The following is a 24530-nucleotide window of genomic DNA, read 5'->3' on the forward strand; positions in this document are numbered from 1 at the left end:
TACCTCGTCCTAACTTCAGATTTTAATAAAACCTTCTAACACTTACCTTATTCCAACCCCAATTAAAAAAATAAAAGTTTAGGTGGTAATAATTGTCTAATTACCCTAATTAATTTTAATAAAGAATATTCCACAAAGTTTTGAATAGTTTAATTGTAACATTTACCTTGTTCCAACCTACATTTTTAACATTTTAACAAAATCTTCGAGAACGTATCCTCAGTAATGTATTTTAACTTAAATAATAATTTTCTAAATTACTTTAATCGTCTAACAAAAATATTTCATAAAGGTTTAAAACAATTAATTGTAACACTTACCTTGTTCCAACCTCAAATTTAAAAAAAAAACTTTCTAGTATGTATCCTAGTAATGTATTTTAATTAAAATAATAAAAGTTTGTGTGGTATAAAGTATCTAAATTACCTTTATTTAATGATCTTATAATAAAAAATAGATATTCCACAAAACATTGAACAGTTTAATTGTAACCCTTACCTCGTCCTAACCTCAAATTTTAACAAAACCTTCTGGAACTTACTCTCAATAATGTATTTTAATTAAAATAATAAAAGTATGAGTGGTAATAATTTTCTAAATTACCTTATTAATTATCTTTTAATAAAAGATAGTTCACAAGACTATGAACAGTTTGATTATAACACTTTCCACGTTAAATCCTCAAATTTTAAGAAAATCCTCTAGAACTTACCCTCAATAATGTATTTAAAATAATAAAAGTCTGTGTGATAATAATTTTATTATTACCTTAATTTAAAACTTTGGATAGTTTAATTATAACACTTACCCCGTCCCAACCTTAAATTTTAACAAAATCTTCTAGTACTTATCCTCAGTTATGTATTGTAATAAAAATAATACAAATCTGTGTAGTAATAATTTTTTATATTACCTTAATTTAAAACTTTGAATGGTTTAATTATAACACTTACCTCGTCCTAACCTCAAATTTTAACAAAACCTTCTAGAACTTACCCTCAATTCAATAATCAATTAATGTGTGAGATAATATTTTTTTATATTACCTTAATTTAAAACTTTGAATGGTTTAATTATAACACTTACCTCGTCCTAACCTCAAATTTTAACAAAATCTTCTAGCACTTATCCTCAGTTATGTATTTTAATTAAAAAAAATTATCTTTTAATGAAAGATATTTTACAAAACTTTGAATTGTGTTTAATTGTAACACTTACCTTATTCTAACCTCATTTTTTTTCTTGCACTTACCCCCAGGAATTTATTTTAATTAAAATAATGAAAGCCTGTGTGTATGAATAACTTTTTATTCTTAAAATTACTTAGGACATTTACACAAAATCCACAGTTCACAATAGTCTACTTTGTTACAATATTGTTTTTTTTTTTTAAAAAAAAAAAGTGGTAGACCAGTTTCTATGCCAACAAAATAAATAAAAACATACCTCTCTCGAACTGGTATTCGTTTTTCAAAACGTAAAAGCGTTGATTTCTTTACATTATTTTGCTATGTACATTTTCATTGATTTTGTCACTATCTGCGTGTTCATTCACATAAAAGGAACTAAATCGTGTTTGAAATAAATAATTTTGAATATAACTTTAGATATTATACTAGTTTTTTTTTTACAATATACAATCTTCAACACAGGATTATTTACAAAATCAACTTAAACTTTATATGTTACACCTTATATACAATTTAAATTTAAAAAGGAACACTATGTATATTATTATACAAAAGCAGAGTAGAGATAGTCTATTAATTAAAACAAAAAATCACAAGTATATACATAAAGAGCGGCCCTGGAACTCAGCCTATCACAAAGTCGCCTCGACTCGAACCGAATTCCAAAGTCCTCCACTGTAGTTTGCCACTGTGTGTTTAAAAAATAATAATAATAATAAAATAAAAAAGTATTGCACTGCATTCAATAAATATCGAAGTAATTATTTTTAAAACGATTTTGTACAGCACCATTTCATAAAAAAAAAAATGAAATTTACCTCGAGATTTAATTTCTTTACATAACATACACATTTTTTTTGTACTTTGAAGCCGTTATGAAAAGCACTTTTGGGTAAAAAATACGTCAAATCCCCATTTTGAGTCACTAAAACGACTGAGCACTTTTTAGGTTTATCCTTTTTTTTATTTTTGAGGGCGGGGGTGTCCCCCCGGATCACGGATCGTACAAACGACATTGCATTGGGTTTGTGTGTAACCAGGAGTACGGTAATTGGAAACTTAAAAACTCTATGGCGGATTATCACTACTTCTCAATGTCCTCGACCTTTTTCACGTCCAAACCGTTCACCATCTTCTCTATGCTCTTCAGATCGCTGGGACTGCTGCTGGCCGCCTCGGGCTTGGGCGACACCGACGTGGGCCTCAGCGGCGGCGACAGCGACCCGCCCCGCAGCTTGCTCGTCGAATTGGGCGAGTTGCTCAGCGACCTGGTGTGCGAGCTCGGCGTCACCGTCTCGAACGCGCTGCCCAGCGGGCTCGAGCTGACGCCGGGCGTCGTGTTCGAGTTGGGCAGGGTGTACGGCGTGAACCGGTGCCCGCCCTTGAGGTGGTTGTGGATGGGCGACGTGGGGCTCAGGTGGTGGCCGGTGGTGTGGGGGTTGGGGTGCGCCAGGTTCTGGTAGTGCGAGAACAGGGCGGGGTGCTGGGCGGCCAGCGCCAGCTGCGCGTTGAACAGCAGGCTGGGGTTCATGCCGGCCGGACTGTGGGCGCCGGTGAACAGGCTCAGGGGCGGCGGGAAGTGCGAGGCGGCCGCCCCGTGGTACATCCCCGCCGCGCCCGGGTAGAGGTACGGTAACAGGTGGGGCGGCGGGTGGATGGGGGGGCCCACGCTGATGTTGGGGCTGGGGTACTCGCCGGACGCGTTGTTCGACGGGCCGGCGGCGTCTTTGGGGCTGGAGGGACGGGGCCGGAAGGCCGTGCTGCCCGGGGATTCGGAGCAACTGCTTTCTGAGCCGGAGTCCTCGTGCAGTCGTCGCCTTATCGAGTCCTCTTCCGCACCTGCAACAACAAATACACCAACATTAGACAAAATTCCAAGATGGCGCCTCTGGAAGACAAAACCAAACAACAGATCCTTACCTGAGTGATTGAGTGACGACGCCACAGGAGTGGAGGCATGCAAGGAAGGTCTGGGCGAGTCGGCTGTGCCGACCACATCCAGTTCACTGTCATCCGTCTTGGACACAGTAGAACTGTCAGCAGACATCCTGGCTGGCAATGGATGAGACGTTTTATCGTCCGTATGCCTCTGAGCGAGCATGGCTTGTCTGAAACAATAGATAAAAATAAAATTATAAAATTTGTTGTTCGTATGATCCAATTGTGACAATTCCCCATCCGATTGTCGGCTACTCGTTGAAGCCTAAACAGTTTCCGTTCCGGAGAATGGGTGGTGAGTCACCCGGTGTTAAACGTCGCGCGAAAAAAGGCGAGGAAAATTTATGCCTCCGTCACTTGAAAAGGTTACCCGGCTATAATTATCTCCAGCGTGCGGTCAATTAGATTTCACTGCACCCCTTTTTCAATTGCTTCCCTTGCACCAACGGTTAGGGGGCGAAGGGGGGGGTACGTTTCCCGTCGCCTCGTATCAATTTCCAGTCGCCGATCAATCGACGGCGATTGTCTTACTTCGTTGCCTGATGCGATTAAGGAGGCTGGGACTATCGATTGTTCGCCCCAGTTTTTTTTGTCTCATCTAGGAACGAAGGAGGCAGGAAGGAAAAGGAAGCGGTGGCGAATAAATTTAGTTGGAGTCCTGTCTAAACGTTGGGCATATCGGCGCAGCTTATATGCAAATAAGACTATCATCACCACCCTTCCATTAGACGTGACCTTAACCAAATGTCGCCCAGTTTAATGCGATACTGTCACCCTATGGTTTAGCTAAATGACGACTTTATTTTCTCTGTGTTGTGTGGACCTTTTAATTTAAATTTACAAGATCCACGTTTTCCTGGGCGAGGGAGCGACCGCTCCGCATATTTTACATCTAACAAGATAAAGTTGCAAAGCCGAAAATTATCAGGGGGGACGCCGCAAAGACCTTGTTAGCATGCGAATAAATTGAGGTTTTATTGAAAACGTCAGGAGGGCAAAGTGCATTAAAGGACGATAACGGAAACTATAACGGATTTGATACTTACTTCTTTTCACGTTTGCCGGCTCCCGTGTCCCTAAATCCTTTGGCGAATGGGTTATTGTCGATTTTGAGCTGGGTAATCTGCAACAACGAAAAAAAAAAACTACATTAGCAAAGTGATCGAGTTAGAAAAGCTATAATTAAAGACGCATCTGCTCCGAACAGTCATCGGGAACGCATAAAAATAATTGAGTACCGTACGTCTCGGTACGCCATTAACACCAAACGGAGCAAAATTGTGCCGTTAACAAACGAAAGGAAAAAATATATCATAAACAATGCCCTAATGTGTTCCGATGTCATTTCGAAACGGCACAGCGGCATTTAGCGTTAAATAAATCAAAATTAATAAAGCCATTATCTCGTACCGAAGAGTGCTATTTTATGTCGGGTCGTTAAATACTATTGTTCATTGTGATAATGACTTAAGTGCACATGTTCTTTTTTTCCGTGGCGTCTTTTAATAGGCTCAAATACGACAAATGACCATCAACTTATTAACCATTGGCTGGCGACGGGCAGAAAAAAGACGACCAGCACCATCTCAATATGCGGCCAACGGATACATTTAATCATGTATGGTGGCTGCGTCTTTTTTTTTTTCTTGCGAACAAGACAAACGTAATTGTTATTGGAAGGTCAGTGTTAATCTGGACAATGAGCGGTCGAAGACTGTTTCCCATCGACACCATTCAATTTTAATTTAACGGTTTTTTTGCTGGATGAAAACAAGTTGGTCGGCGTGGAGAGAAGACTGAATTCTTCAATAGAGTTGGAATCTAGAAAACTCTTTGGATGGTACCAGGAGAAGATTTAATATGAATTGTCTTGTGACATTGATAATATCTTCATTATTTCATCATTTATGAATGATTTCAATATTAATTAAACGGTTTTCAGCTGGAAGAGGACAAAATAGTCAGCAAAGATAGAAGACTTCTTTAACGACAGACCAAATTTTGAAAATTGAATTCTTTAATAGTCTTGGAATCTACAAAACACTTTGGAAGATGTAAGGAGATGGTTTAATATGAATTGTCTTGTGTCCTTGATAATATCTTCTTTACACCATTACTGAATGATTTCAATATCAATTTAAAGGTCAGCAAAGATAAAAGACTTCTTTAATGAGTGACTAAATTTTAAAAATTGAATTCTTTAAACCCTTTGGAAGATGTAAGACACAACAAGAAGACAAGAAGAAGACAGCATGATGTGCGAAGAAGAAGTCTTTAATAGTATTAGAACATAAAAAGCACATTAGAAGCTTAAGAAGGAGTAAACTTAATGCGCAATAGTTGTGCTGCGATAACATCTCCATAATGCCATCATTTCTAAACGGTTCGAAGCAATTTGGAGCCACATCATCTCCATAAATCACCTGGATAAAAACCCAGTAATTGTCTTCGTTACGCAATTACGTCACCGACCCAATTTCGATCGCCCACCGTTGGACGAACCGAAACAGTTTGTCGCAAGCCCATGCCCAGGTGTCATCATACTTGTGTCACCAGCTCCAGACCTACACGAAGCCCGAGTCATAGGTCACTGGAAAATTAACGCGTCATTACACCTCGGCGGGCAATAAAACCGTTTTGGGTGGCTGTAATTACGTAGAAACTCCACCGGCATTAACACGAGATAACGATCTAATTTGGTGCCGCGGCCGCAAACCGAAAAATCAAAAACGTACCCGCGCATCTCGTCAGCGCGCTAATTGTTCCCAGAAATCTGTCACCGGGAATGTCAGTGTGTGGAAAAAATGCCGCTACAACTCGAATAATTAGAGCCGCACGGTTGCGACGGCCTGTTCCGAGAACCATCGCCGACTAGTTTTTTGTGTCGTATCCTGTAATTTCGTCTGTTATTATCTGAATTTAAATACGAACGATGGACGGCGTTTGGTTTTTCAGTACGGTGCGACCACCTGTGCAACCCTCGCATTAATTGGTCTAACTAGTTTTATCTGGCTCTAATTGTCTGCGCCAACAAACTCAAGCAATTCATCTCTTCCTCCAAGTTTCTCTGTTTACAGATGGCCAATTAATAAGTAGGTAGTACCATGGTAATAAACTGTAACTTCTCATCTCAACTTGGAGAATAAGTAGAAGAGGAGAAAAGGGTGTCAAACCAGCCTTTTCCTTCTTCCATAATTTTTCTGCTGAACAAATTGGCAAAGTGAAGATTAATAATTTTGAATTTTTGTAAAGGTGTATCCAAGAATCTCTGCCTTCAATTATTACTTCTCGTTTCTCAGTGGAAGATTGTTATTTTTACAGTTGTTCTTCCAAATTAACTTCTCTGGCCAATTAATTGGTATCACCTTCATGGAAATAAACTATAACTTCTCATCTCAACTTGAGAATAAGTGGAAGAGGAGAAAAGGGTGTCAAACCATCCTTTCCTTCTTCCATAATTTTTCTGCTGAACAAACTGGCCCAGTGAAGATTAATAATGTTGAATTTGTGTAAAGATGTATCGAAGAATCTCTTCCTCCACCTATTACTTCCCGTTTCTCAGTGGAAGATTGCTATATTTACAGTTGTTCTTCTAAATTCTTCTCTGGTCAATTAATTGGTACCACCTTCATGGAAATAACCTATAACTTCTCATCTCAACTTGAGAATAAGTGGAAGAGGAGAAAAGGGTATCAAACCAACCTTTCCTTCTTCCATAATTTTTCTGCTGTACAAATTGGCCCAGTGAAGATTAATAATGTTGAATTTGTGTAAAGATGTATCGAAGAATCTCTTCCTCCAACTATTACTTCTCGTTTCTCAGTGGAAGATTGCTATATTTACAGTTGTGCTTCCAAATCAACTTCTCTGGCCAATTAATTGGTACCACCTTCATGGCAATAAACTATAACTTCTCATCTCAACTTGAGAATAAGTGGAAGAGGAGAAAAGGGTATCAAACCAGCCTTTTCCTTCTTCCATAATTTTTCTGCTGTACAAATTGGCCCAGTGAAGATTAATAATATTGAATTTGTGTAAAGATGTATCGAAGAATCTCTTGCTCCACCTATTACTTCCCGTTTCTCAGTGGAAGATTGCTATATTTACAGTTGTTCTTCTAAATTAACTTCTCTGGTCAATTAATTGGTACCACCTTCATGGAAATAACCTATAACTTCTCATCTCAACTTGAGAATAAGTGGAAGAGGAGAAAAGGGTATCAAACCAACCTTTCCTTCTTCCATAATTTTTCTGCTGTACAAATTGGCCCAGTGAAGATTAATAATGTTGAATTTGTGTAAAGATGTATCGAAGAATCTCTTCCTCCAACTATTACTTCTCGTTTCTCAGTGGAAGATTGCTATATATACAGTTGTTCTTCCAAATTAACTTCTCTGGCCAATTAATTAGTACTACCTTCATGGCAATGAACTATAACTTCTCATCTCAACTTGAGAATAAGTGGAAGAGGAGAAAAGGGTATCAAATCAGCCTTTTCCTTCTTCCATAATTTTTTTGCTGTACAAATTGGCCCAGTGAAGATTAATAATGATGAATTTGTGTAAAGATGTATCGAAGAATCTCTTCCTTCAACTAGTACTTCTCATTTCTCAGGAGAAGATTGCTATATTTACAGTTGTTCTTCCAAATTAACTTCTCTGGCCAATTAATTAGTACTACCTTCATGGCAATGAACTATAACTTCTCATCTCAACTTGAGAATAAGTGGAAGAGGAGAAAAGGGTATCAAACCAGCCTTTTCCTTCTTCCATAATTTTTTTGCTGTATAAATTGGCCCAGTGAAGATTAATAATGTTGAATTTGTGTAAAGATGTATCGAAGAATCTCTTCCTCTAACTATTACTTCCCGTTTCTCAGTGGAAGATTGCTATATTTACAGTTGTTCTCCCAAGTTAACTTCTTTGGCCAATCAATTGGCCTTCCCAACTCAACATAAGATTAGGTGGAAGAGGAGGAGGGTCGCTGTAAGGCAACCAGAGAAGTTGGCACTCACCTTTTCGTTTTGGTAGGCAGTAACCGCAATGAACTCCGTTTCCTTGAAGACGTACGTGCGAAACGTCGAATAGGGCAGCTTGAGTATGTCGTTCGCTCGGACTAGATGAAACCTGGGCTGGTACTTGTGCATCGAATTCAATATCGTCTGTAACAAAAACACAAAAAACGTTTCACTTCAGTCTCAATCGCGGCGTACTTACATATTTTTTTTCTACATAAAATGTTAAACGAATCTAATCGGTCTAACAGATGGCATGGGTCTTGGGAAAACGCTTGTTTCAAGTCGGTCGTGATGAGACGTGCAGATAAAATCGGTACGTATGCAAATCGGGAACCGGGTTCGCTGGTTCGCTTTAAATGGCCGCCGAGCAGTAGTTTAACGAAATAATTAGGCTCGGCTAATCTACGACCGGCAGAGGCTAATTTACTGGACGGCGCTGACAACATATTAGCCGGGCGATTTCGACCTGTGGGTTTTTCGTTCCCTCGCTCCGTTTGCCGATGTGTGAATCGCTGGTTTGCCCTTAACTCAGCTGTTGTTGGTGGTACTTTCATCAATATGGCGCCTCCAATTTATTGGGACCAATTAGAGAGGCATCGACACTTGGACTTGGACTTAGACTTGGAGATCAGTCTTACGTTGCTCCACCACATAAATCCCAAAGTGGGACAAATAGATTGAAATATATTTAAAATATACGGAGATTATGCTCGGCGGTGGGTCTGAGGACGATTCAAATGCCCCGATTTACATTGCATGGAAATGAATACATTGTATATTTATCAGGGGAAACAGGTTGAAGCCACCGCTTAACAAGTAAGGAAACGATTTTTTCCACAAACAATTAGATTGACACGACCGAGCTTTTTTTCATTTTGGAAAAGCTCGTACTTGAAAACACATAATTTATCACGCTCCAAGACAAAACACAAACAAGAGATAAGCCTCCATCCCGACAAAGACGCAGTGATAAAAGTTGATATTTATAATTACAGCTGTTAACTGAGTTTTACTCCGTATAAATAAATAATAATTAGCGTTATTATTTAAGGTTACATACAATTTGTAATTCATTACGGCCGCGGATAAAATATGCCGACGTCGCATGCAGGTGTGGATTTTTTTTTAATTATTCAATAGGCAGCAGGATTAAAATTTATTCCTGCTTGTGTCACCGTCGATGGCGAACGATTAATGGACTCCGCCGCAACAAAGAGCATCAGCTGTCCGTTCGTGACATATCTGGAGGAATTTCGATTTCCGGTACCGCTTTTTGCACAGGTGGTACCGTACGGCCGATTGTAAACGGCAGAGCTTTTTCTCCGGACATTTTTCAACCCCATCAACTCCAGTGGCCGACCAGAGGCGACGTAAAATGGAAAAGTGCCCCACCGATAGCAGTACCGAAGTACGACAATCAACCGAAACCACATAAAGATAGCACAGACTGGGAAAAAGAGGCCGGCATTTGTATTTAATGCCATCGGAATTATAAAATCCGAATCGGTGAGTGCTACCGGTTTTACACGCACGCTAGATGCGGTCGGTGGCGCTTCATAAAACCGACCTGCATACTTTTGTTTTACTGCCTCGCCGGAGCCGACGCAATAAAACTGGCGAGAGATCAAAGAGCGACCCGAATAGGAAATTCAAATGTCGAAACGCAACATTCACCCCAATTAACCATTTTGGACGTGTTTCGCCCGGTACGGTTTTCGATGCCCGGAATCTCGTTATTGGTCAATTAAGATACGCACAGTCCTTTCGGACCCCACACATCAAGGTGATTGTCGTGCAGGAAAGTGGCCGGCACCGTTTCATACTCGGGTTTTCGTCACCATTTAAGCCGAACATTATCACTTCGGTCCGCCAAGTCCACTTAAAATCTCACAGGCGCACGGCGTACTAGTCGCGGCCACCGGCGGGCGGTACCGAACTGACATTTGCTTGGGCGACTGTGGGCTTATCTGTACGGTAGCTTTGAGACGTTTCGGAAGTGGTTTTGTTTGGATATCAGGAATTCTGACTGTTTTTTTGGGGCCTTGGTTCGATTTACTACGGAATTGTTCTTCCTAATTAACTTCTCCGCCCAATTAATTGATACTACCTACATGGCAATGAACTATAACTTCTGATCTCAACTTGAGAATAAGTGGAAGAGGAGAAAAGGGTGTCAAACCAGCCTTTTACTTCTTCCATAATTTTTCTGCTGAACAAATTGTCCCAGTGAAGATTAATAATGTTGAAATTGTGTAAAGATGTATCGAAGAATCTCTTCCTTTAACTATTACTTCTCGTTTCTCAGTGGAAGATTGCTATATTTACAGTTGTTCTTCCAAATTATCTTCTCTGGACAATTAATTGGTACTACCTTCATGGCAATAAACAATAACTTCTCATTTCAACTTGTGAATAAGTGGATGAAGAGAAAAGCGTGTCAAACTAGCCTTTTCCTTCTTCCATAATGTTTCTGCTGAACAAATTGGCCTAGTGAAGATTAATAATGTTAAATTTGTGTAAAGATATATCGAAGAACCTCTTTCTTCAACTATTACTTCTCGTTTCTCAGAGGAAGATTGCTATACTTACAGTTATTCTTCCAAATTATGTTCTCTGGCCAATTAATTGGTACCACCTTCATGGGAATAAACTATAACTTCTCATTTCAACTTGAGAATAAGTAAAAGAGGAGGAAAGGGTATCAAACCAGCCTTTTCCTTCTTCCATAATTTTTCTTCTGAACAAATTGGCCCTGTGAAGATTAATAATGTTGAATTTGTCTAAAGATGTATTGAAGAATCTCTTCCTTCAACTATTACTTCTCGTTTCTCAGTGGAAGATTGCTATATTTACAGTTGTTCTTCCAAATTATCTTCTCTGGACAATTAATTGGTATCACCTTCATGGGAATAAACTATAACTTCTCATCTCAACTTGAGAATAAGTAGAAGAGGAGGAAAGGGTATCAAACCAGCCTTTTCCTTCTTCCATAATTTTTCTTCTGAACAAATTGGCCCTGTGAAGATTAATAATGTTGAATTTGTGCAAAGATGTATGGAAGAATCTCTTCCTTCAACTATTACTTCTCGTTTCACAGTGGAAGATTGCTACATTTACAGTTGTTCTTCTAAATTAACTTCTCTGGTCAATTAGTTGGTACCACCTTCATGGCAATAAACTATAACTTTTCATCTCAACTTGAGAATAAGTGGAAGAGGAGAACAGGGTATCAAACCAGCCTTTTCCTTCTTCCATGATTTTTCTGCTGAATAAATTGGCCCAGTGAAGATTAATAATGTTGAATTTGTGTAAAGATGTATGGAAGAATCTCTTCCTTCAACTATTACTTCTCGTTTCTCAGTGGCAGATTGCTATATTTACAGTTGTTCTTCCAAATTAACTTCATGGCATTGGTACTACCTTCAACATTAGAGGAACAAGGATCATCAAACTTTTCAATTAAACAAACAGTCCCATCAAATATAATATACAAGACCATCTCTTCCTCCAACCATTGCATCTCATTTCAATGGTCGTACCGACACGAGGAAAAATGAATGACGTCTCCGTTGGGCGCTCGCATATTTTCCCAAAGTCCGAGCACGGATGAATAAAACGGCAGAACCTGTTTCGTTGTTGCGGTGCGCCCGATCGGCCCCGATGATTTGTACGGTGAGTACGTCGCCGTGTCTGTGTGGTCTCCGTACCGTTTGAGAAACGGGGGAAGGGGGGAGGGGTGACTGATGCGGATTTCAGCGAAAACGTGACGTCAATTCATGAAATTTACGCGGTACTAACTAGCGTAATTACTCCCGGCCTCTTAGATCGGTACGGATTTTGTGGCTGGCTCCTTTTCTCGGAAGATCGGTGCGATAGTACCGAGGCTGAATTGGAGTCGGGAGAAAGCGGGGAGGTTCTATTGGCGTTAAATTGAAGGGTATCTGTTTGCGTTGGGGGTTTTGGAGTGAGCAAGGCTTACAACGGGGATTAGTGTAATCCGGTCTAACTCAATTATTGGCTTGGGTGTTGTAGTGTAGGTGGTTTATTGGGGCGAATCGATACGTCAGCGACACCCCGGACGGGGACGCTCCGAAGACGAGCCGGGGGCACCATCATCTCGGAGTCGGAGCCGGACCGGGGGTCGTGCGAGTGGATCGCGGATGTTTTCACGTGTTGTGGGGTGCGTCGTAGAGAGGGCGCGTCGCCTCCAAGAATGCACACCAGTGGTAGAAAGGAAGTAGCCAGCAGGATCGATGTCGAGACTTCCTGCCGGCTTGTGTAACGCCCTGGGGGGACCGTGCCAGTTCCACGCCGTTGCCCGGCCCGTTCCTTCCTCGACGTTCGGCGGCGGTTTCGGCGGTGGTTCGACGAACGGAAATTTATGCGTGGCCGGGGAGACCGCGGGACGTTTGAACGGGGCCGCCTGCCAAAATATTATTTATATTTTACGGCCCCGGTCCGCGGTGTGAGGTAGAGAAATATTAAAATGATTCTTTCGCATGGATAATTAGCGAGTCAGCTCGCCACTCTCGGGGGACCGGCTCATTTGGCCGCGTACATGCATAATTTTCCCATTTGGATTCACGTTATTGAATCGGCCGATCTGGCCGTTTCAAAAACGCCGACAACTTTATAACTGTGTCCACGGCGTTTATCGGGGTTTTTGCGCCGCGGACCGTTTCTATATCTCTCGGGGATTCGCAGAAGATTATAAATAAAAAAATTGAAAATAAATGAACGACGGATTCGACTTTCCTTCCCACTTAATAATCAAATAATTAGCAATAGTTTAATGTAGGAACGTTGCTGTGCTGATGAGACAAAAACAAAATAATTAAGTAACAAAACAAATTTACTACTATCTCTAAGTTATTTGTTTAAATAATTGGTAAATTGATTAATTAGTAAGGAGAAATGTTCTTACGTCCTCTTTAAAACGGAGCCAAAAACAAAAAGGTCCAAAATATTTATTCACAATTAAAAGTTACCACGAAATCACATAAAAAACTGTCTAAATTATGTTGAATAATTCATTTCAACTAAGTTAAATTAATGTAATATTCATCAAAAACTGTTTTAGAAGTGATAATTATATTATAAATCAGTGCTTTTAATTTCAAACCACATAAAACAACTCTAAAATTCTGTAACTTATTCATAAATTATTTTATTTAATCAAGTAATTTTGATTAATTCAGAATAAATTATTCATCAAAACTATTTCAAAGATAATAATTGTGTCTAAACTTTTTAATTGATATTCTATTATAAACTACATAAAAAGTTATATAAATTGTATTTTTAAACATTAATAAATTATATGAAATGTTGAATAATCTTTCATTTTATTCAATTTATTTTGATTTATTCTGAGTAAAATATTCATCAAAATTATTCTAGAGACCATAATTGTGTATAAAACATTCATAAACTGTATAAAATGTTGAATAATTATTTTATTTAATCAAGTTATTTTGATTTATTCTGAATAAAATATTCATCAAAACTGTTTCAAACATAATAATTGTGCCTAAACTTTTTAATTGATATTCTCTTGTAAACTACATAAAAAGTTGTATAAATTGTGTTTTTAAACATTAATAAATTATATGAACATTTGAATAATTCTTCATTTTAATCAATTTATTTTGCTTTATTCTTAGTAAAATGTTCATCAAAATTACTTTAGAGACAATTATTGAGTTTGAACACATAAATAAAATAATGAATAATTATTTTATTTTATCAAGTTATTTTGATTTATTCAGAATAAAATATTCATCACTGTTTCAAAGATAATAATTGTGTCTAATTTTTTTAATTCATATTCTATTGTAAACTATATAAAAAATTGTCTAAAATATTTTTTAAAACATTACTAAATTATATGAAATGTTGAATAATTCATTTTAAACAAATTATTTTGATTTATTCTGAGTAGAATATTCATCAAAACTATTTTAGAGACAATAATTGTGTATGAAAATATTTGTAAACTGTATAAAATGTTGGATAATTATTTTATATAATCACGTTATTTTGATTTATTCTGAATAAAATATTCATCAAAATTGTTTCAAAGATAATAATTGTGTCTATACTTTTTAACTGATATTCTATTGTAAACTACATAAAAAGTTGTCTAAAATATTTTTAAAACATTAATAAATTATATGGAATATTGAATAATTCTTCATTTTAATCAATTTATTTAGATTTATTCTGAGTAAAATATTTATCAAAACTACTTTAGAGACAATTATTGTGTTTGAAAACATTCATAAACTGTATAAAATGTTGAATAATTTTATATAATCAAGTTATTTTGATTCATTCAGAATATAATATTCTTCAAAACTGTTTCAAAGATAATAATTGTGTCTAAACTTTTTAATTGATATTCTTTTGTAAACTACATAAAAAATGGTATAAAATGTTTTTTAAAACATTAATAAATTATACGAAAAGTTGAATAATTCTTAATTTTAGTCAAATTATTTTGGTTTATACTGAATAAAATATTCATTCAAACTAATTTATGGTATGTAATAGTTATGTTTGAAAACATTCACAAAATACATGCAATGTTTAATCAAAATATTGTGATTTAATAAACATTATTTAGAGAGCTTTTGAAACAAATAAATTTCATTCTTTTAAATATAAATTTATATATAAGTTTCTCAATTTCCAACAACAACTGGACGGAAATACAAATTAGATACAAAAAACAAACAGGCAAATTATCAGCAGAGTGCAAAATTTGATGCAATTAACCGTTTTAAACTTAATTATGTGTACAGAACGTTCCAACTACAAACTAATTTGTTTATTACGCTCTTCAATGTCGAAATTCTTCAAATATGCGGGCCACAATACTAAACGTTCCTCCGTATCAAATTAAAAAGATTCTCAAAACATTATTCCCATTGTTCCACACCAATCCATTGTAGTTAATTAGCTGGTTTCAAATAATAATCATAAAACTCAAAATCAAAGTTGGCAAATCCCCCCCTCCCGCCTAATCGAATTACAAACAACCAAATTGCCCACAATTAACTGACGGCGACTTAATTATATGTACAAAGTATTTTACCCAAACAACTAATTGGTTATTACGCCGCTTAATCCGACAATCCCGGCCGAAATATGCGGGGAACAAAATTAACAACGTTCCCGGGGATTAAAAACACTCGCATCTCAACCGTCGACGAAAATGATCGTACGCGATCCGTTACCTGGTCGCGGGTCGTCCGGTACGCCGTGGCGCCAGAAGGTAACGCCCCACCTCGGTACGACTTTCCCTTTCTCGTCCTCTTCAGCCCTCGACCAGTTTCGCGTCCGATTTTAATTATTAATGGGTTGCCATTTCTGTTTGTTTTTGAGGTTCATTGAATCATCCCCCGGGGAGTACCGAGGTGGTACCGCGTTTGCATGCAATGGTTTCATTTTTTTTTTTCTACTATTCTATTCCATTTTATTGATTTATTGATAATCGTTAACGGTTTTGGGGGACACGTTAAAAATTACTTTGTTTTTTTTTTTGTATAATAATTAATAAAATTTTACATACCAAAAAATCTACAGCCTTTTCTTTTAACTGAAACCAAATACATTGCTTTTAGATTTTGTTCATAATAATCTACACAACAACAAACTATTAACTAGGTTATGTCAGCATAAAAATATGGCAAAAATGGTGACCAATAAAAAATCGTCAACACCTACTTGGGTATTACGAAGGAGGCCAGATAAACAACATACGATAATTTGATTTGTTTATTTTCGGTTGACGCAAAGTTATCTCGGCCCGCATTAATAAATATAATTAATCAAAGAGTAAAATTAACAAACAGCTTTGATAAAATGTGGCATTTCCCTTATCTTTATGAATGTTTGTTATTTAACACTTCTCCGATTCATGTCAATTAGTAACATCGACACAATCTCGACCAATTCATTATTGCAGTTATCGGTACTTTCAAGTTAGCCGCGTCGGGATTTAATTGTGACATGCGCCCCGCAGTGGGGGGAGCACGGTAAGGTCACCGCCGGACCGCTTGGATACACGAAATTGTTTAAAAAAAAAAAAAACATTAAACAATCCCACAGCCAACGCGCAGTGGTACCGGGGACGGATACAATCAGCCACCCGTCGCTATTTTGATTTCCCGCCGACGAACTCCCCCACCGAAGCGTTCCGTGACCCCGACGAGCGTCAATTCGGTCGCGGAGATGAAGCAATCGCCCCGACGCGTCTTCGCGAGGCCCCCCGTATCAGTTTTCGGCGATCTCCACGTCCGAGGTGGCCGAGGTACTCGGGTAATAACAGTGCCCGCAACGGACCGGGATAAACAGAGGTTCATATACATAATTATATGTTTGTTTTACAGACAGCTCGGGGCGTTGTTGGTACGGCGATGATTGATGGCGCCACTTTACTACCCGTGCCCGAGCCTCCTCGCCCCGGCTCGTTGCGGCCCCAACGTCGGACGTGTCTGCGTGTCCGGACGCCCGGACTCGGGGTTTTTCATTCATGATCCGGCCAACCCCAGATCGCTATCGCCGGTTTCGATCGGGGCACCGTGCATTACGGCGGTGTTTCGCCTTCTGGTTTGTTGGTTTGGTGGTTTTCTGGGAAGATGTGCTCGCCAGCTTGGCTGATGGGTGTGGGAGATAAACGGCTGGAGGTGCCAAATTTCCTCTTGTTCAGACAGAATTGACGACAGTATTGATTAGATGGTGTATTCCATACATTACAACCAAATATTGGTACTTAAGAAGTAAATACCATTAATTAGACATTTGATGAAACGAAGAAGGTGGAAGCCAGCATCAACTTGCAACTAGAAGACCAAATGTGAAGAGTAAATAACTAAGTAAAAGGCCTCTTCAAAGTTTTCACATCTTTGAAATAGTACTCATAGTACCTATACTATAGAATTTCTTCTAAAAGCTTTAAATTGGTATAAATAGTTAACTTATGTATTTATTCATTACATTCGTTTCCAAACCTCCTCATTTCTTCTTATTATATTGGTTGCTTCTATTAAACTAAGACTTCTTTACAGAGTTCATCATTTAATAAATTGAAGAAGACGAAAGTCAGCATCATATTCATCGATGACAATAAAAGACGAATCGTTGCTATAGATATTCTAAAATCAATACATCAAAGGGAGCTGCTTGCTGTTTATGTTTTTCTAAGATGGGCTTACCATCATGTCTGATAACTAAAGAAAATAAATAGCTAGAGGTACCAAATTTAGTCAGTTGCCAGCCTGTCTTCTTCTTGCTCGAAGAAGATGATGAGCAAATATAAACATAATTTGGAAGAAAGAAGAATCATTACATAGTTGATCTTTTGATAAAGAGAGGGAGATGGAAGACAGAATCATCTTCATTGACGTCAGTAAAGGATAAATCATTGCTATAGATATTAAACAATTTTAACACTAGTTTTCACTATTAGATGGTGCTAAAATCAATACATCAAAGGGAAAGATCAATATATGAAAAGTAAACAATTAGTTAGCAGTTCCTCTTCAAGGTTTTAGCTTTGAAATAGAAATTGGTTGCTTCTATATTACTACAAGACAATGTCTAATCAAAGTTGATACACCAAGAGCAACTTAAAACTTCTATCAAGGAAAAAGCTGTTCCTCCATCTTTCCATTATTGACAGTTGATATGTATTAGAGAAAAACTAAAGTTTGAAGCTTCTTCTCAAACTTCCTTAATTCTTACATGTTCATTTAAGATTGATTACCATCTATTCCAATCATTGCTTCTTCTAAAACAAGGAAGTTTTTAATTTAATCTATTTTCTAGTGGTAATTGAGTAATTGAACCTTCATCACCTCAACCTTTCTAATCATTAACTGAATGTTAAACGGGAATTAAAGACCTTTCCACAAACATTGAGGTCTTCCAGAATGTGTTATTTGAAGGACTTCTCCACAATTTCTAGATAATTTGAATTCACCAACTTGTTTTCATTGTTCAGAACTGTTGAATCTTGATCATCATAAGATGGTGAAGCAATATGAAAAGAGCCAGAGCTTTCCACGATGGAGGAATTAACGACAAATTAACCCTTCACAAACATTGAAGGTGTTGGGTCTTCCAAAATATGTTATTTGTAAGACTTGTATACAATTTTTAGATAATTCAACTTCACCTGTTTATCTTCATTATTGAGAACTATTGAATTTTGATAATTTTCTCAGTTTCTCTCTTAAACTTGCATCAGAAGGGTCTACATCATGAGGCGATAAAGTACTATTTTACCATCCATTTCAATCATTGCTTCTTATAAACCAAGAGAGTTTATAATTAATCACCTTTCTAATAATTAACTGAATGGTAAACATGAATTAAAGACAAATTGACTCTTCACAAACATTGAGGAGTTAAGTCTTCTAGAATATGTTATTTGAAGGACTTCTACACAATTTCTAGACAATTTGATTTTACCAACCTGTCTTCATTGTTTAGAACTATTAAATTTTGGTTCCTTGGTTCCTCTCTTGAACCTTGATCAGAAGAATCTACATCAAAAGTGCCACAGCTAGATTCATCAAAGGAAGTAATTGTTCCTCCATCTTTCCACGATGAAGAAATCGATAAAGTGTGATAATTAAAAATAAAAACAATGGAGGAAATCGAGGAATATTTCCAGTTTGGGTTGGTTTTTTTGCGTCGCCGACGAAAACACGGCCATTTATCATTGGGAATGTGCATTTCAGTGTTGGCAACGTAAAATAATAGTACAAGCGGCGTGCGATCATAAACATTTGTCCAATTCACGTAAACGCCAGTCCCGTCGATAAATCGACGTGGAACATTGTTGGCGACTGCACAAATAAATAAACAGCACTTCACCGCCAAACAAAAAGCGAGAATTCTAAAATAAAATCGAACAATGTCTTCGCATTCGGAACTTGCCGCCGGTAATGATAGTATTGTATTTTACCCAATATACCTATATCGCGTGACGGAGGCTCATAACCTCAACACTTTCAGAACATTAGTGGCCATTTCAAAGTTGTATTAACACTATAAAATTACCGAACCGCAGTACGAATATCGACCTCACCCAGCCTCTGGTTAAGGTCGAAATTCGTCGGTGCCGCGCCTCGATTTGGCCCGACAAAGGGTGTTATATTCTTTTGTTACACATGCGAGGAGAGCCGCGTTTTTCCCTCCGTTGGAAAAGCGTCGTGGAAAACATGCGATCCACCACGAAACGGAACACCGTAATCACCGAGTCCCACGATCGGTTTGTTTGTGCGTTCAAAAATCTTTTCCTCCTCCCGTGCACAGCTTCCAAATTGATTGTCGCGCAAACAAAGACTGATCAAACAGGGCGGCCGACTTTGTGCCCGTTGAGCAAATGTTTGTCCAAGTATTAACCGATCAAAAGCACTACTTAGCAGCGACTCCTGTTTACACTGTCAGAAAAAACTAAGCGAATTGTTGTGTTCACCTCCTGGTGCCTGAGTTAATTGTGGCCCACCAAAAAACTCCGCGTATCCACTTAATGATTATATTAAAAGGTGTCTTCGTTATGATGGGAGTCTTATGAAACCCATCTCGGTATTTAATTAAATTCCTCGCCTTCATTTTTCGGTCGCCCGATGCATTTTAGGTGCCGGCCCGTCAGTTCCAGACCACCTTTGACGAAACTACGCCGGGCTCATCTCGCTCTCAGCCGAGAGTAAGACAGAGACGGTCCGGGATAGTAGGCCGAAAAATTAGATAAAAAACCAGCCAGAAGTCGCGGTAAGTAAGTAGAGAAATGTGTCGTCGGTATCTAAATTGCCTCTGTTATCGTTTATTCAGCTACTGTCCGTTTGGGTGGCAGGTCGACGTCGAAATAAATGGTCAATAGTAGCTTTTAACACTTGATAACAAATGAAGATAGGACACGAATTAATGTATTTTATACCTCCGGCCCCGACACAGCACCGAGGACATTACGAAATTGTTTTCCACCGCTGCCCACGTTGGCGAGAGGCCTTTTTGTCGGCCCGGCGTGCACGTTCGTGTTGTGTTGCTTCGCTGAAATCGGTTAATACGTTGTTAGCGGTAGCATCGGACCCCGGACTGGCGGCAAATATTTGTACAATGTTTAGACGGAGCAACACGAGTCAATAATTGAACAACTGGTCATTCACAAGAGGGAGAGGACCATGGAAAAAGAAATGGGCTCCCTTCGGGAAGACCTTGACTCGAGGGGTCCTGTCAATTTGATTTCGTAGGTCAACACTGTTTCAAATGTTTCACAGTGTGACAACCATTTAGCTACAAAAGATTTCTTCTAGCTCCTCATGATGAGCTAGAGGAAGACTTGTGAATGTTTAAGTGATAATCTTGATGAATAATATTGCCTCAGCCAACTAGCCAATTCTAAATTTGATTCGTTTGTAACTAAGAGGTTTCACAGCTTGTCAATCAGGAAGGAGTCACTCAACAACTAAAGACTTGTTCTAGTTTTTCTGGAAGATGAAATACTAATTGATTTCTTCCTTGCTTGACACTATTTACAACTGTTATAAATAAATCAATATTAATGAATATTTAAGTGATAATTTTGATGAATAATTATTGCCTCAACCAATTAGTCAATTCTAAATTTGATTTGTTTATAACTAAGAGGTTTCACAGCTTGTCAATCAGGAAGGAGTCACTCAACAACTAAAGACTTGTTCTAGTTTTTCTGGAAGATGAAATACAATTGATTTCTTCCTTGCTTGCCACTATTTACAACTATTATAAGTAAATCAATATTAATGAATATTTAAGTGATAATCTTGATGAATAATATTGCCTCAGCCAACTAGCCAATTCTAAATTTGATTCGTTTGTAACTAAGAGGTTTCACAGCTTGTCAATCAGGAAGGAGTCACTCAACAACTAAAGACTTGTTCTAGTTTTTCTGGAAGATGAAATACTAATTGATTTCTTCCTTGCTTGACACTATTTACAACTGTTATAAATAAATCAATATTAATGAATATTTAAGTGATAATTTTGATGAATAATTATTGCCTCAACCAATTAGTCAATTCTAAATTTGATTTGTTTATAACTAAGAGGTTTCACAGCTTGTCAATCAGGAAGGAGTCACTCAACAACTAAAGACTTGTTCTAGTTTTTCTGGAAGATGAAATACAATTGATTTCTTCCTTGCTTGCCACTATTTACAACTATTATAAGTAAATCAATATTAATGAATATTTAAGTGATAATCTTGATGAATAATATTGCCTCAGCCAACTAGCCAATTCTAAATTTGATTCGTTTGTAACTAAGAGGTTTCACAGCTTGTCAATCAGGAAGGAGTCACTCAACAACTAAAGACTTGTTCTAGTTTTTCTGGAAGATGAAATACTAATTGATTTCTTCCTTGCTTGACACTATTTACAACTGTTATAAGTAAATCAATATTAATGAATATTTAAGTGATAATCTTGATGAATAATTATTGCCTCAGCCAACTAGCCAATTCTAAATTTGATTCGTTTGTAACTAAGAGGTTTCACAGCTTGTCAATCAAGAAGAAGTCACTCAACAACTAAAGACTTGTTCTAGTTTTTCTGGCAGATGAAATACTGTTTGATTTCTTCCTTGCTTGCCACTATTTACAACTGTTATAAGTAAATCAATATTAATGAATATTTAAGTGATAATCTTGATGAATAATTATTGCCTCAGCCAACTAGCCAATTCTAAATTTGATTCGTTTGTAACTAAGAGGTTTCACAGCTTGTCAATTAGGAAGGAGTCACTCAACAACTAAACACTTGTTCTAGTTTTTCTGGAAGATGAAATACTAATTGATTTCTTCCTTGCTTGCCACTATTTACAACTGTTATAAGTAAATCAATATTAATGAATATTTAAGTGATAATCTTGATGAATAATTATTGCCTCAGTCAACTAGTCAATTCTAAATTTGATTCGTTTGTAACTAAGAGGTTTCGCAGCTTGTCAATTAAGAAGGAGTCACTCAACAACTAAAAACTTGTTGTAGTTTTTCTGGAAGATGAAATGCAATTGATTTCTTCCTTGCTTGCCACTATTTACAACTATTATAAATCAATATTGATGAATAATTAAATGATAATTTTGATGAATAATTACTGCCTCAGCCAACTAGTTAACACTTTATTTGTTTCATTTGTAACTAAGACTTCTTTTAGTTATTTTAAAGATGATTTCTTATTTCTAATCAAATCAGTATACATAAATAATTGATTAATAATCATTCTAGTGACCAACTAGTCACTGGCAATCAAAAGCAAGTCTAAGACTTCAACCAGCAACCTCTTGATCATCATAAATGAACGAATAATACTGATGATAAACAATTATCGAAGCTGAAAGTCAACACTTCAGAAAATTGACAAAACCTCGTTACACCACGAACAACCCGGGACCAAATAAACTCAAACGACAAAGATTGTATCTGCAAGATGACAAAATACATCCCAAAAAAGGTTCCCGTTTGTTGGCGTCGAATTTGAATTCCGCACGGGATGCGGACTAGTCGATCGGTTCCATAAAAAGCGGGGGAGGGCTGTCTCGGTTTCGGCCTCGCTAAAGTGCATCGGAAGATTAAAGATATCCAGCGCCGTGCCCCCGGGAATAGTTTAAAAGGAAACCTTTGGGCGAACAGGGGGGGGATCGGACCGAACGGAGGGAGGACGGAAACCGCGATACCGAATTATATGGTCGGTAATGCGATTAGGGGGTGCGGCGTTATTAAAATTATATTATGGAGGGCCGTGTGTGTGTGTGTGTGTGTGCGAGTCCGGGGGGGTTAACTCCATCACGTTCCACGCGGTCAAGTCCCGAATACCTCGAACATGCGTGGCACGGAAGGGGATGGCATTGTTTTAATGGCGAACAAACAAAAGTTTACCGTTTTCGAGACACCTGTTGTCTTTACCTGGACGGCTGCCCCCCCAAAAAATCACTTGCCAGACCGAAAACAATTATAAACAAGAGACGAAAATATTAAAATAAAAAGGAATACCATTATTTATTTGCTTTCGTTGAGACGACGACGACGAACATCGACTGGGCAGAAGCAACCGACTAATAAAATACAAAATGTCTGACAGTTGAAATAGGCCCTGGCGCCTCGTATTAATTTTTATATTTTAATTACCTCGGAGGCCCGAAAGTTAAGTGATTTAAGAGTCAGGGGAGAGGGCAATAAAATATTTAACATTTCAGGCATTTGACTCGATAAATTTAAAAGTAAAAGAGAAACCTCGACCCTCGAAAAGTCTCTTTGTCATTTCTATTTATGCGGAATATTTTAATAGGCCGTAAGGAATAAATAGATGCCGTAAAAGTTTTAACTGACTATTATTGCCTTAGATATTATCTCTTTACCAATTAAACACGACGGTTTATAAATATGCTTTTAAAAAGACTTTTACTACTTTGTTCTTATTATATTAAAGGTCTGTGAATAATTAATTATTTTATAAATTACACTTTTATAAGTTCCTAATATCCACCTTTCTAGTTTTATAAAGTGAATATGTCATTTTTATCCTAGTTAAGGAAGATAAATGACTAATGGTGATAAAATCTTCTAAAAGGTCCTCATTCCTTCTTCCAAATAGATGACTACATATTTCATTGGTTGCTTCTATTAAACTAAGACTTCTTTATACAGTTCATCATTTAATAAATTGAAGAAGATGAAGGCCAACATCATATTCATCAATGACAATAAAGGATAAATCGTTGCTATAGATATTCTAAAATCAATAAATCATTTGCTGTTTATGTTCTTCTAAGATGGGCTTACCATCATGTCTGATAGCTAAAGAAAATAAATAGCTAGAGGTACCAAATTTAGTCAGTTGCCAGCCTATCTTCATCTTGCTCCAAGAAGATGATGAGCAAATATAAACATAATTTGGAAGAAAGAAGAATCATTACATAGTTGATATTTTGATAAAGAGGGGGAGATGGAAGACAGAATCATCTTCATTAACGTCAGTAAAGGATAAATCAGTGTTATAGATATTAAACAATTTTAAGACTAGTTTTCACTATTAGATGGTTCTAAAATCAATACATTAAAGGGAAAAGATCAATATTTGAGAAGTATACAATTAGTTAGCAGTTCCTCTTCAAGATTTTAGCTTTGAAATAGAAATTGGTTGCTTCTATATTACTACAAGACAATGTCTAATCAAAGTTGATACACCAAGAGCAACTTAAAACTTCTATCAAGGAAAACGCTGTTCCTCCATCTTCCCATTATTGACAGTTGATGTGAATTAGAGAAGAATTAAAGTTTGAACCTACTTCCTTAATTCTTACATGTTCTTTTAACATTGATTACCATCTATTCC

At 37.4% G+C, this 24530-nt stretch overlaps 1 protein-coding gene across 3 annotated transcripts in view; it reads right to left on the reverse strand.

The window, feature by feature from the left end:
• Nucleotides 1–1292: 1292 nt before the first annotated feature.
• LOC109605634 (optomotor-blind protein) overlaps nt 1293–24530 on the reverse strand; it is a 54754-nt gene continuing 31516 nt past the window's right edge. For 2 of the 3 annotated variants that reach the window (XM_049969184.1, XM_049969183.1), the window contains exons 4-8: nt 15719–15745; nt 8143–8289; nt 4175–4251; nt 3111–3298; nt 1293–3029 (exon numbers count right to left, since the gene is read on the reverse strand). In XM_049969184.1, the coding sequence (XP_049825141.1) occupies nt 2275–3029; nt 3111–3298; nt 4175–4251; nt 8143–8289; nt 15719–15745 (1194 nt within the window). In that variant the 3' untranslated portion in view covers nt 1293–2274. The remainder of the gene's footprint in view (nt 3030–3110; nt 3299–4174; nt 4252–8142; nt 8290–15718; nt 15746–24530) is intronic. The other variant, XM_049969185.1, reaches the window with a different exon arrangement.

This window comes from Aethina tumida, chromosome 6 (genome assembly GCF_024364675.1).
Source record: "Aethina tumida isolate Nest 87 chromosome 6, icAetTumi1.1, whole genome shotgun sequence".
In the NCBI taxonomy this organism is placed as follows: Eukaryota; Metazoa; Arthropoda; class Insecta; order Coleoptera; family Nitidulidae; genus Aethina; species Aethina tumida.